At 55.6% G+C, this 14,487-nt stretch overlaps 1 protein-coding gene across 1 annotated transcript; it reads right to left on the bottom strand.

Moving 5' to 3' along the window:
• Positions 1 to 3,090: 3,090 nt before the first annotated feature.
• NAT16 (N-acetyltransferase 16 (putative)) lies at positions 3,091 to 9,867 on the bottom strand. The gene is given in 10 exon segments (XM_040266703.1): positions 3,091 to 3,419; positions 3,421 to 3,560; positions 3,562 to 3,769; positions 3,771 to 3,811; positions 4,441 to 4,504; positions 4,506 to 4,600; positions 4,602 to 4,664; positions 4,754 to 4,840; positions 5,893 to 5,978; positions 9,695 to 9,867. Coding segments are annotated over 9 exon segments (915 nt in total). The 5' UTR covers positions 5,971 to 5,978; positions 9,695 to 9,867; the 3' UTR covers positions 3,091 to 3,280.
• Between the last annotated feature and the right edge of the window lie 4,620 nt (positions 9,868 to 14,487).

Raw genomic sequence — 14,487 nt, 5'->3', positions numbered from 1 at the left:
GTCCTCACCCTGATTTTTAATCCCAGGGTCCTATTACCTCATACCCCCACCCTCTCCTGGGTGGGGGAGGGGAGACCCAGCAAGACGGAGGAGGGCAAAGCCGCAGAGATGAGTCACCAAGACAGGAAAAGAGAGAGAGGAAAAGAGACAGAGATGAGGAGAGACACAAAGAGAGACAGCTACTGGAAAGACTGAGAAAGGAAGACACACACACACACACACCCCATCACACCATGAAGATGGTGTCCACAAACTAACAAGAGAAAGGAGACTGTGCATTTCCATAATCCTGAGCCAGATTCTCCAACATCCACTTGCCACACACACCACTATCATTCACAGTTACACTGATATCCTGAGACACACCCTCTTACACAAACACAATGTCACACCTAGTCTAGCAGAGTCACCCAGACACATGGTGAAGATGTAACCAAGACAGTGGAATGGAGGTTCAGGTTGAGAGCCCTCGATTTCTTTTACACGGGATGATGGGAGGAGGTAAAAGCCCTAAAGGGATATAACTTCAAAAACCCAAGACTCAGGCTATGCCTTGCACACGCAACAATACAGAGTCCCTCACCTCCCCATGCACACATACATGGTAACCTATCAAGAATCCTCCTTATCAAGAAGCCACTTGAAGTGCCTGGTTCTGGGGTATGCCAGGCATGTAGCCCCGAATACATCCCACCCAGACACCCCCTGACTCGTACACACATGTACAGAAACACAGACACACAAAGACGCCCATGGACACACTCACACGGACGGAAACCACCTTGCGCTGCCTCGCCCGCGTCCGCGCAGGTCCTGGCGCCCCCGCGTGGTACTTTTCGGGATCGCAGTCCCCGCCGCCCCGGAGCTCGGCTCCCGCGGGGCGGCGCCCAGGCTCCCTCCACCTCTTGCCCCTCCGGTGCGGTGCCCACCCAGGAACCGGGAGAAGAGGAGCGCACCGGCCACGAGAGAGCCGACAGCTGGGTGTTAGACCCCTGAGTCGTGGGGATGAGGCCGGCTGGTTCCGGATGCCACGGGGAACTTGCGAGAAGAGCAAGAATTTGAAACAGCAGTGGGCCACCCCTCCCCGCCACGCCGGCCAACACACACACACTCGCCCCCGGCCCAGGGGAAAGCAAGGCCCGCGGCCGGTCCAGGCGCCGCGCCGCTGCCCGCTTCTGTTCTGAGCAATCACTTCTCTCTGCCGCTTGGCTGGGGTGGGGGTGGGGGCGCGCCACGGCCAGCAGCCCTCCCCAGCTCCCCTCCAGGAAGTCATTAGCCCGGTTGCCACAGGGCTTAGAGATCCTCTCTAATACAGGCTGCTGGGGAAGTGGGGGAGGACAATGCATCTCAGCCCTCCTCACTGACAAGAAGTGAAACAGACACAGAAGGTGGGCTAAGGGGCCCGTTTTATTGCAACACAGCCATGGTTGAAGTGGCAGGGAGGCTCGGCAGCTCGACCAGGCACAGGAAGCCACCAAACAAGTCAGGGCAGCACAGCCGGAACGGGGGAAAGTGGGGGAACAGAGGCTGTCCCCTTGGTCCACCCCGGTGCACCCCCTGTCGCCCTCCTCTGTCCACGTCTTTGATTCCACCACCCCACCACCCCCACCCCGCCGTGCCGGCTTTCAATGACTCCCTTTGGACAATGACTGTCCATTGTCCAACAGGAAGCTCCAGCTACAGTGAGGTTCTGACCTGTGCTCTGGTCTGGGGACACCTGGTTTCTAGTCCTTGCCAGGCTCCCAGCTATTGTGAGCCACTTGGAAGTCACTCGGGTCTTTCGGAGCCTCCGTGTCCTCCCTCTGCGGGAGACGTCAGGATCCCGTGTAGGAGACAGCGCTGTGCAAATGCAGCTGTTACTACTTGCATTTAAATAGAAGACTGTCAAAGTCCACAGAAAGCATAAAGAGGATGGGAGGGGTGTCCAGAAATATCTGGAGGTAGGGGTTCCATTGTGCTAGAAGGCAGCCCCGCTAGAAAGACGAGATAGCCTCGCACCAGGCTCTGGGACCTGCCCTCCGCTATACCAGACTCCCCACCCGGAACTCTCTGATTCACAGGCCTGTTTCAGGCTCCCAGTTGGTGGCATAGGGAAGGGAGCCAGCAAAATCCTGCAAAGCTGGGGGAAACCCCAGTCAGGGGAGGTGGCCTCAAAAAGGTGCATTGCCAGAGCATAAGCAGGGGCCAGATGGAGGTGGAGCATTATAAATGTATTTACTTTACAGAGTCTTTCTCCATATTACACACAGAGGGTGAGGAAGGGTTCATGGGGAACGGGAATGGCGGGGGTGGGGGTGCGTGGGGTGGGGGGAGGTGCAGGTAAATGAGAAATGGAGATCTAAGAGAGGTCCAGGCACAGGAGGCTAAGACTGGGCGAGGGAGGAGCGCGAGGCAAGCTCTGAGGGCCTGAGAAAAATGGGGAGGAAGAAAAATAGTATGAATTGGGCCGTTGAGCTGTCGGCTGGGCGCTGGGCGTTGCGCGCACTTCTGCCAGCTTCCCTCCAAGAGGGGGCAGAAGGGATAAGCCGGAAAGGGCAAAGTACATTCCTAGGCCGGGGCACCGACTGGGAAAGGCTCTGAAGTTGTGAAGGAACTCATTCTTTGGCCGGGAAAGAGGATGGGTGGACAGTAACAGTAAGTGACTCCCCCAAACTCGGCGGTTCAGATCAAGGTGTGGGCAACTGCATTTGGGGGCGCTAGAGTCCAGATGGCAGAGAGGTAAGGGGAAAAGGGAAGGGAGGAACAGACCGCGGGTAAGTGTAGGCGTCAGAGCGAGGAAGAATTGATGCTTTCGAACTGTGGTGTCGGAGAAGACTCCTGAGAGTCCCTTGGACTGCAAGGAGATCCAACCAGTCAATGCTAAAGGAAATTAATCTTGAATGTTCATTGGAAGGACTGATGCTGAAGCTGAAGCTCCAATACTTTGGCCACCTGATGCACAGGGCCGACTCACTGGAAAAGACCCTGACTCTGGGAAGATTGAAGGTAGGAGGAGAAGGGGACGACAGAGGTCGTGATGGTTGGATGGCAAAACCGACTCACTGGACATGAATATGAGCAAGCCTGGGGAGATGGTGATGGACAGGGAAGCCTGGCAAGCTGCAGCCCATGGGGTCGCCAAGAGTCGGACACGACTGAGCGACTGAACAACAGATTGAGGACCAAGAGCAGGGCGGAACTTGAAAACAGTAGGGGCAGGGCTTGGGCGGGGGCGGGGATCCGCGGAAGGAGGTGAGTCTAAAATGCATCTTCTCTCCTCTCCAACTCGACTGAAGAGGCCTTAGTTGTCGGCTTCCAGCAAGTACGGTTCAGTATAACCCTTGACCAGCGCGAGCCCCCAGCCAGCCTGATGGAAGTCAGCCACCTGTGACCACAACTGCGGCTCCGGGAAGAGTTGGCACACGATGTTGAGGCTGAAATGGGCTCTGGAGCTGCAGATGCTACAGAAGCTGGCTCTGCCTTTGCGCACCGTCGCTGCTGAAGGCGTCGATGCGGAGGTAGCGCCACGTGCTGTCGCCGCGGTGCGGGATGCGGAAAGGGCGCGTGCACAGCGTGAGCACCGCGCGGGTGCGCGCGGCTGTCCACGCGCCACTTCAGGCCTTTGGCCGCTAGGAGGCGCAGGTTACTCTCACTCGGCCACTAGGGCGGCCACTCCTGGGATGGTTTCTCCTGTCGCGCTGCAAGGAGGGCGACAGCAGGAGGGGGGCGTGCCAGGTCGCCGCCAGCCTTCCAAACGGCCTCCCCGGGCAGCTGCGAGAAGACGCCGGAGGCTTAGCAGCGCCTACGAGTTGAATTGGACCAAAAGGATGCCCTGCCGAGCGAGCACGGCTCTGGGCGGCGGGAGAGCTGAGAGCCTGGCGCCTCTTGGCATCTTCACTTCCACAGTCACACCCATGGGCTCCCATCTGGGTCCCGGGGGAGGGCCGACGGTGGGAGGCTGGGTGGGGTAAGGTATGTGAGAGCATGGAGGAACCAGGGGCAAGGCCTCCGAATACCTGGCTCCCCGAGGAGAGCGGGGATCGGTGTGGAGTAGTGGGGGAACTGGGGATGTGGGCTTCAACAGTGGAACCAGGGGAAGCTGATCGCAGGAGGCCCCTGATTGCGGTAGGATGGGGGAGGCGGAGGTAAAGGACAAAGGCTCAGATTAGGATGCTTCGGTCCCTAGACCGAGGCGGGACCCATGTAGGGGAGGCAGGGTCATGAAGCCTGGACGCCTGGGCTCCAGCCTCCCAGGGTAAGGATCAAGGGTTTAAAGATTGGAAGCGGAAGTTGTTTGATTTTCCCTAGGCAACAAGGCCTGGGTAAGGACTGAGATTCCCAGAGCAGGGCTCATAGGCGCCTCCACTGGGTAGAGCGGGCCGCGAAAGAAAGGCGGTGACTGACTGCAGGAGAGGGGACAAAGCCCGGAGGCCCCTTGAGGAGAGGCCCGGCCCTCCAAGCTCCTTTGTTCTGCTTGGTGATTAGGCGGAATTTCTTCAGCTCCTGGGGCCCCAGCTGATCATCGTGCCACTTTGATCCCCCGGGTGCTGTCTCTTACCAGCTGCGAACAGAAGTGCTCTAGCAGCCGGGCCACCCTCTTGCCGCGCTCCGGGGACGCCACTACGCAGTCCCTCCGCCAGCGCCGTCTCCCCGGCGTCGATCCCGTGTACCGACTCCCTCTCGATCTGCGACCGAGGCTATTGTGTGTAGGGGGGGTTGCTCTCCGACGGGGCTCTCCGTTCAAAGGACTCGCCTCTTCTCACAAGCTGAGCACTCCGTCGTCATTCCCCGGGGGCGCCAGGCCAGACCCATGACCTGCCCAAGGAGCTCTCCTCAGCACCCGGGTCTCGGATTCGAGAGCCTGCAGAAAGATCATTCCCGGGCGTCTCTTCCACTGCTTGAGATGCTCCAGACCCCTGCCCATTCGCCACGCCCCCTCTCATTGGCTCCACCCCGGCGCTTGCCACGCCCCGCTGCCTCTTAGCCCCGCCCCCAGCCCGTCTCTGAGCCAGCCTTGTATTCAGGCTCTCTTGATGGGAGAGTTCAGTCTACTCAGGGGTCCGGACCCCATTCTAGCTGCTTCCATCCCCAGACTCCTCCTTCTTGACTGCTCCCCCTTTTCTGTGTTCTTACCCCCAGAAACTCCTCAAAAGAATCCTAAAATACTGAAGCTGTCATCCTTCTCTTGGGTTCTTCCGCCATTCCAAGCTCTACACACCCCCCCACCCACCGTCACTGACCAGGCCCCTGGATTCACACGCCCTACTCTTTGGTTCCAAAAGCCGATTCTGTTTCCTCAGCAACCGGTCCAGGGCCGAGGAGAGGCTCCATTCGTCCTCTCCCAAGACCCATGCACCCAAATCCCTTTTCACCTGCCTCTCGAACCCTCGGCTCTCACCGGTTCCTCCTAGAGCCAGCTGTGGAAGCAGCTGGGAAGGTAGTCAAGATCACCGTCGATGCCCCCCACCCCGCCCCCAACACATACAGACACCCGAGATGGCCAACACCTCTTCAAATTCCCTTTCTGTGGCCACTCCATGGTGGTTCAGAGGTTAAAGCATCTGCCTCCAATGCAGGAGACACGGGTTCGATCCCTGGGTCGGGAAGATCCCCTGGAGAAGGAAATGATAACCCACTCCAGTATTCTTGCCTGGAGAATCCCATGGATGTAGAAGCCTGGTAGGCTACAGTCCACAGGGTCACAAAGAGTCAGACACGAGTGAGCGAAATTCCTCATGAAGTCCAAAGGGCCAGCCTCGGCCTCATTCCCCGATCCAGAACTGGGCTTGGACCCAGGGACTTGGCCTTGGCCTCAGGTCCTGACTCAGTCCCTAGCCTGGGAGCTTGAACTCAGCCTCAAGCCCTGATCTGGGGTTGGACTCGGCCCTGGCCTCCTGGGATCTCTGAGCATACCTCTGCATCTGGCTCCATGTCTTTTTCGGGCTTGGAAACCTCTGAGGTGGCTCCATCACTGCTGGCTCCCAGCGTCATGCATGATCCTGCAGAAAAGAGAGAACCCAGTGCGGGGGTCAGAGGCCTCCCCCCCACCCGCCGCCGTTTCCACAGCAGGCCCCCTCCATGCGATCCACACAAGCCCTTCCTACTTAAACACCCCTTCTCTTCTCACAGACCCTGGGAATAGAGGGCCGGCAGCTCCCCTCCCACCACCAGCTCCTAGAGCTCCCAATCTTGCGTTGTTCCACCCTCTGGGATGCTCTTCACACACACAGGACCCCTTGAATTCCTTCATCCCTGATCAGCCTGGTCACCCCCAGAACTGAGATTAAGAACAGAAGGCCCCTGGGGGGATAATAGAGGGACCTCACCCCCCTTCAAGGGCCACACCGCCTCTCTGCAGAACGACAGGTGAAGAAATTCCCATCACCTCCACTCCCTCCAGGGCTCCTCCCAGAGCCCACTTTCCCAGCTGGCAGAAAGAGGGGAAGGAGAGGGTTCAACTGCCCTGACTCCCACTACTGCTCATTCCAGAGCAAAGAGTGGGGGTGTAGACATCAGATCTCTCCATATCGCTGCCCCAGTGCCCTCCCACACATTCAAACATAAACCAAGGCGTGGATAGATGGACAGTTCTATTAGAAAATGTCAAGCCGTTCCTCTCAGGGTAATCCAAACCGCCCTTTCCTTCCTCTTCGAGGCTGTTCCCTCCTTTTCCAGAGGGAGACTTGGCTCCATTCCAGGGCTAGGTGATTATTTTGAAAAGAGCTCTGCTGGAGCTTCAGCAAACAAATATCCGCCAAGATTACCTAAGCCCTCTACCCACTGACTTCACCTCTAGAGATGCAGTCCCTTCCCTTCTCTCTCTCTCTTCTTTTTTGGAAATTTCTTCCTGTGGTCCTTGCTTCATGTCCCACTCAGGCTGCCTCTGCGCTCCCCATTCCTCTAAGTCTCCTTTTTGGGTCAGTACCTTGTGTATCTGCTATGCCTTTGGCATCCAGTTCTTCTTTCCCCTTGCTGCTCACAGGCAGGGCCAAAGAGAAAGCTCCCTGCCCAAGGCCAGATGACTCCTCATTGCTAGACCTCTCTTCTCCAGACCAACAAAATAAGCCAATCACATCCCCTCCTCTCTCTTTCAGCCAGGTAGAATTGTTCCCTCGTGTAACCTACATAAGCCTCAGTAACCAACATCCCAGGGGACACACATGCCAGCTACTTTGTGGGGGGCGATATTAATTTGAGATTGAGAGAATGAATACAAGGATGATAAGGAAAATGCTGCCCCCTTTCCTGGAACCTGGCCCAGGGGGTGCTTGAACTACATCTCCCATAGTGCCCTGGGGCACAGGGCTGCCTCAGCCTTATAGAACATGACATGGGTTTGGGAGATGGGACCAGCAAGGGCAGCAAGGGGTGGCTTAAGGATGATTTCCTGGTGGCTCAGCTGGTAAAGAATCCGCCTGCAATTCAGGAGACCTGGGTTCGATCCTTGGATCCTTGGGTTGGGAAGGTCCCCTGCGGCTACCCACTCCAGGTATTCTGGCCTGGAGAATTCCCTGGACTGCATAGTCCATGGGGTCACAAAGAGGTGGACATGATTGAGTGACTTTCATTTTCAGTTTAGTTTCCATATCGCAAACATGGCTTATGTAAACACAATGTGCTTCCTATAACAGCAAGTTTCAAACAAGGGCTCCATCTCCTTTTTTTTTTTTTTCTTTCAGTCTAATGTTGATGCTCAAGGCTCTGCCATGTAAGCTAGGGTGTGGTCAGATAGCTCAGGCCAGTATCATAAGAGCGGGAGGGGAAGCACAGGCTCAGAGGATCTTAGGATCTTAGGGCCATCAGGGACCATCTGGCTCCATCCTTTCATGGAGATAAAATCAATCGAGGCCCAAGATGGTTAAGATCTTGCCTAAGGTGACTCAGCTTGGGCAAAGCCAGGCAAAAAGTTCCATTTTCCTGGCTCTGAGGCCAGTAGGGAGATCTCTGACCCCAGCCTGAAGAGCAAGGATAGGAATGACTGGGTCCTTGGCAGGAGTCAAAGGTTCCAAGTGCTAAGGGCTAAGCTGACTCAGAACGAGAGATGAGCTTGCGAGAGGAACCCTCACTGCCATCTCTCCACTGTCATTTTCTATGCCAAAAATGAGCTCAATCAGACTCCTCACGCCAGGCTCTGGGAATGACGGGTCCCAGAGATAAGTAGGTTAGCTTGAGGCTCCCATTTGGATTTCCAGACAACCTCACCAGCAGTTCCTGAATCCCTGGAAGATACAAGCTGGCAGTTCAGTGATAACTCCAACAATTCTCCACTGCTGCCCAAAGCGGGCAGAATGTGAGCAACCTGAAGACTGCCGCACATGCAACTAGATGTTGGTTTCCCCCTCTTTCAAGATGGGGAGACTATTTCCAAAGAGTGTGTCTACATCTCAGATATGGACATGTGTAAGGGGAGGGGATTCCCAGGGCCCCAGGGAAGAAGAAGGAGCTTGCCAACTCACCCTGTATCTTTTCTTCCCCAGCACTCTCTACTCCTATTCTCTTTGCAGGAGATGGAAAGGGCTCAAGGTCCGTGCGCCTTGGGGGAGGTGGGTGCTGAGATCAAAGTAGGTTAGGGATTCCAGGCCAAGCCAAAACAACCAGCTGGCTCCCACAACCCTTGTTACACACTCTGATCCATTCCCACCCTCCAACCTGGCTCCTTGAATTATAACGTCCATTAGGTGTGGAGGCAGAGGCGGAGGCAGCCCTGTGCCTCAGGGCACTATGGGAGATGTAGTCCAAGCACCACCACCACCCCCCGGGCCAGGTTCCAGGAAAGGGGACAGCATTTTCCTTATCATCCTTGTATCCATTCTCTCAGTCTCATAGATATGAATGGTCCACTCTGGTGAGAGGATAACTGTAGTCATCCCTGGGCATGCCGGGAGCCCAACCCCCTCTCCCCTCCGCCCTCACCCCACACACCTGAAATATTAATGCCGCTGAGGTCGCAGCTTCTCTGAGCTGGAAGACAAACGAAGAGAGGAAAGGCAGGGACAAAGAGACGGCGGCTACACGAAGCGCCCAAAGAAGAGAGAGACAAGGATCAGAATTGAGCCAGAAAGGAGACAAAGGCCATCAAGAGAGGATCTGGGGGGCACGGATAATGAGTCACAGACATGACACCTGGTGATTCAGAGCCCAGTAGACGCCAAAAAAAAAAAAAAAAAAAACCACCTTCCTAGCTTGCACCCCCTCCCCAAGGAGACCAGAAATAGAAAGCAGATTGACACACCCCCTTCTCCCAGCGGGTGTGTGGTGGGGAAAGGGGTCAAGTAAGAGGTGACAAGGTGAAGTGGGGGCAGAGGGAGGGGATGAGGAAGACCGTGGAGCTGGGAAGCGGGGGTGCCCGGGCCCCAGAGGGCCAGAATCAAGGAGAACGGGTGCTGTACTGGAGGGTCGTCCCGGTCTGTTGGGGAAGCAGGAGGCAGGGAGATCCCAAAGGAAGCTGTCTGCTTGGCAAGGGTGCCCCCGGACACTGCCAGACTCTGGGGAACGGTAGTAGCCAAATGATGATGGGGTGAAGGAGGGAAGGCGCCTCGGAACATCTGAACAAAGTCGGGTCTCAAGTTACTATCATCCCCGGGACTGGCAGGGGTTGGGCAGTAGGGGGCGCGGCGGCCTGCTTCTCCTGGGGGGCGTGGCCTTCCGCTGTCCCCATCTCGCGGGGGAGGAGCACCCCAGCCTCCCGCCCCCCGGCCCCGCTGTATCCCCCTACCTCTACCGAGCTAGGGCCAGGGCCGGGATGCTGAGAAGCCGATCGAGGCCGGCCGCGCAGAGAGGGGTCACCTCGGAGCTCCGAGGGTCAAATTTCGATGAGGCGCGGGGATCCGGCCGCGCCGTCCGGTCCCGACTCGGAGTTCTGATAGAAGGCGGGGTCAGCACCGCCGCTCAGACCGGCTCGCGGGCTCGGGTTCCCAGCGCTTCGGGATTCCAGCGGTGCGAGTGGCACCCGCCGCTACGCTCCGGCTCGGCCCCGGCGGCTGCGCTCGGAGGGGCGGAGACCCCAGCGATGCGAAGGAAACCCGGCGCGGATCTGGAGCGGACTGTGCTGCGGCCGGGGGCTGGCCGGGGGCAGGAGATGGGGTGGCGGGGCGCGGGGGAAAGCGGAGCTGCCCTGGGCGGTGAGGTGGGCGCAGCTGGGTGGCCTCTAGCGTTGCAGATGAGGCCCCCTCCCCTTGTCCCCGGTGGGGAGCGGGACTGAGGGTGGGGAGGTGTCTTGAGTTTTGGTGGAGTGGAGTGACAGAGTTATCGCATCGTGCCCGCAGCATCTTTAAGTTCGGTCCCGGGAGTTCGCCCCGCCGCTCAAGTTCCTCTTCTCCAGGGCCCCCAGCAAAATCAGCCAGGCTCTCCGATCTCTGGCCGCCAGATTAGTAAGAGCAGCTGGAAAGGGGACACGGAGCCGAACACCCTGCCCGGGTCGGAGAAACTGATAGGCGAAACGGGAAACCCAAGACGGTTGGGAAGGGAGGAGACCCCAAGAGGCAGAAGCGGGACACTGAAAGCAGAGCGAGGCCTGCTCTGGGCCAGATGACCCCCGCGCCCCGGGGTCGCCGAGCAGCCTCGCCCAGCTCAGCTCAGCCGCGGGCATCTCACCCGCCGTCAGGCTGCAAGGCCCCCTATGGGCAGCACGAGTGCACGGGCTCGTACACCTGTAGACTTCCAGCGCCACCTGTGGGCATCCGAGTACACGAACACAGACCTCTGTGCACACGGCCGGGCTCCTGCGCTGACCCCGGTGGGTGGAAGGAAGGGCCCAGCGAGCCAATCGGAACTGGAGGGACTGCAGGGCCGCCTCTGACTCTAACAAGCTAGTGGCCCAGACTCTTAACTCCTGGTGGGAGCTCCCCACCCCCATGAAGCGAGGTAACACACCTGCAGTTGCACCCGCAAGGAGCCAGGAAAGTGATGGATGTGAATGTCCCTTAAAACCCGCAAAGTGCTGCTGAGGCTGAGACACCCTCCCTCGTCCCTCCTCCCACCTCCTGCCCAGCTCCCATGCTCCCTCTTCCCACCAAAGCTGACCTCTCACCTACCTCTTTCTAGTTTTATGCTTTCCAAGGTGTTTGCTCTGCAACCTGGTAATCGGATCCCATTGGCTGAGCTAGTGTGACAAGATGGAGGATTTGAAGGAGTTCCCGGACTCCCGCAAGCAAAGCCACCCCAAAAGTTAAAGGGATCAGAGTCATCTCTTCAGTTCAAAGCCAAGCAAGCCAATAGGTAAGTCTCCCCCATTTCTGATTTTTGAAACTGCTAACACACTATGCATGTCATAAAGCTGCGGTTATGGTGGAATATGTTCACTCATGAGAAAGGACCTCAAAAAGCTAAAAGATGGAGGAAAAAGTCACCAGTGGCCGAATGGAGAGGCCACTCTCATGCCTCCCCTTTCTCCCGAAGCCTCCCTTCTGTGATCAGAAATGCTTGGATTGGTCCAACTTTCACCCACCTCCAGTTCTCTCAACCAATCTAAATGGAAAGTTTCCCAACGATCCAGTTCTCTCCAGTCCAATCTATAGGCGGTGCTGCATTCTTCTATGCTGCTGCTAAGTAGACGGCAGCCCACCAGGCTCCCCCTGTCCCTGGGATTCTTCAGGCAAGAACACTGGAGTGGGTTGCCATTTCCTTCTCCAATGCGTGAAAGTGAAAAGTGAAAGGGAAGTCGCTCAGTTGTGTCCAACTCTTAGCGACCCCATGGACTGCAGCCTACCAGACTCCTCCATCCATGGGATTTTCCAGGCAAGAGTACTGGAGTGGGGTGCCATTGCCTTCTCTGGCATTCTTCTATAAAAGGCTCAAATATGGTTGCATTATTGGAATTTTCTCAGATATGAATGCTCAAGATTTAAATCCAACCAGTTGTTAGGGGCTGCAAAATAGTGATGTTCTTTCTTTTTTTCTTCTTCTTTTTTTTTTTTACCCCCGAACTGGAATATGCCTATAAAAGGAAACTTGTTCTCTTTTACTATGATTACTCTCAGAGATAGTTTGTGATGGAAAGATCGGATAAATGCTTGAATTTCCCCCTTTATTTGTTAACTTTTAAAATAATGTGATAGTTCCCCAGCAGCCTTCAATGGTGATCAATTATTAACTTTCAGGACCATTATGAACTCATGGATTTTAAACAAGCTTAATGTAATGATTAGGGCTTCCCAGGTGGCTTAATGGTAAAGAATCCACCTGTCCATGCAGGAGATATGGGTTTGATCCCTGGCTCGGGAAGATCCCCTGGAGTAGGAAATGACAAATCCACTCCAGTATTCTTGCCTGGAAAATCCCAAGGACAGACGAACCTGGTGGGCTACAGTCCATGGGGTTGCAGAGTCAGACACGACTTAGTGACTAAAACACAAAGTAATATGATGCAATCCAGTGCAGTTATTGTTCTTCTTAACGCTGAAGCTATCCAGCTCTTTTGATAAATTGATATTTTAAAGCAACATAGAAGACAGTGCTAGATCTTCAGGAAGTGCAGCGTGGATGCAGAGGGGAAGGTGTCCTGGACCAGCTTGGCAGGTTGGCAGGTAAAATATGTCCTGGAAGTGAGACCCAAACTGAAATTCAAAAATTCCTCGCCAGATAACAAAGAAGGGCAGGGTCCCTCCTGCGGGAAGGGAAACCTGAGCTAAGCCCAGAGCTGAGAAACAGCCTGCTTTGCAAGAACAAGCAATGCTGGGTTGCACCCATCCTGTAGACTGGGTCTGGCCAGTCAGCCAACGGCTTTAAGCAGTAAGTGACAGATTTGCCTTTTGAGTAGAGGTTGCCCTCTGGTGGCTACATGAAGAATGTCAGGGAAGGAAGCCGTCCTGCCAAGAGGCTGTGCTTCCAAGGCAAGGGGATCAAACCAGTCAATCCTAAAGGAAATCAACCCTGAATAGTCACTGAAAGGAATGCTGCTGAAGCTGAAGCTCCAATACTTTGACCACCTGATGCAAAGAGCCAACTCAATGGAAAAGACACTGATGCTGGGAGAGACCGAAGGCAAAAGGAGAAGGGGGCGGCAGAGGATGAGATAGATGTTTAGATAGCATCACAGGCTCAATGGACATGAATTTGAGTAAACTCTGGGAGACAGTGGAGGACAGAGGAGCTTGGCATCCTGCATGTAGGACACGGAGGATATGGACTGGCATGCTGCCGTCCATGGGGTTGCAAAGAGGCGGACATGACTTTGTGACAGTACAACAACAGTAAGGCTTAGATTCGTAAGTTAGGCTCTTCCAGATCGGAGGAGAACTCACAGAGTTCAGGGAGTCATTACTGAGATACATGGGAGGAGAAATGGTGCAGGGAAGCTCCTTAATGGCTCTGAGAATAGATCCTTTAGGAAGTCTAGTGATCCATCTTCTCTCCATGCACCTGGCGTGTACATTTCCCCAAAGAAATGCTCACACAGCAAATGTTTGTTATTGCCCAGGAAAATTCCTTTTCTAGTTTGCACAAAGACCACCTCTCAGTGGATGCAACCCCAGACACAAGCAGACAGTACTTTTGTGTGTCTGGGCTGGGCTCTGTTTGTGGAGTGTCTCAAATGCTGTGCTGAGGAGTTCATACCTTCTAACAGTGAGGAGCCAGCACCAGTGAGTGGGGACAGTGACACGATGAAAGCAGTGTTTTAAGAAAAGCCATCTCTCATCTTGCCAGCGTGAGAAGTTAGATGGGAGATGAGAGGCAAGTCCTCTGCTCACCGAAGAGTGGTCACAGAGGAAGTCCACGGGAGGGATGGGGGCCTGGAGTAAGAGAAGAAGCTACGAAGCCAGGAGGCCAGGAAGTGTGACTGGGGTTCTGGAAGGTGCGGAGAGAGGAAGGAGGTGAAGGTGATTCTGGCATCCCCAACATGAAACCAGGGAATGATGTTGTCTGTTGTCTGATGTTGAATGATGGCAGCAGGTAGTACAGGATATAGAGTTCATTGGATACAAAGATTCTAGGCTTTGCCTGTAGATGGGTTGGCTTTTTCGGCTTCTCTGATGGCTCAGATGGTAAAGAATCTGCCTGCAATGCAGGAAGATCCCCTGGAGAAGAGAATGGCAACCCACTCCGGTATTCTTGCCTGGAGAATTCCCCAGACAGAGGAGCCTGGCAGGCTATAGTCCTTGGTATCACAAAGAGTTGAACATGACTGAGCAACTAACACACGCATGCACGCACGCACACACACACACACACACACACACACACAGATTGGCTTTTCGGGGCCAGAGGGATGAGCAGTTGGGGAGGACACACAGGGCTAGAGCTCAGGTGAAAGGACCAGTAGGAGAAGTGGGGAGAAGCCCACATCGGGGCTTGCACGCGCAGTGGTTGAGTGGGCATGGCGCCGGGCACAGGGCTGAAGTCTGACCCAGTGAGATTCTACCTGGGGCTGGTGCTTCCCAAACAGCTGTAAAGATTCTCTAACCTCCCTTAACCTCCTCCAGCCTCCTGGGTCAACTCCTCTACCATTTCTAAAGGCTCCGCTCCAGGCAAGCCCTTCCCCGTGCTGACCCGTCTCTGCTTTCTCTCAAA

Source organism: Oryx dammah, unplaced genomic scaffold (genome assembly GCF_014754425.2).
Source record: "Oryx dammah isolate SB20612 unplaced genomic scaffold, SCBI_Odam_1.1 HiC_scaffold_2, whole genome shotgun sequence".
In the NCBI taxonomy this organism is placed as follows: Eukaryota; Metazoa; Chordata; class Mammalia; order Artiodactyla; family Bovidae; genus Oryx; species Oryx dammah.
The sequence above is the reverse complement of the archived record's forward strand: the minus strand, read 5'-3'. Positions and strand labels throughout refer to the sequence as shown.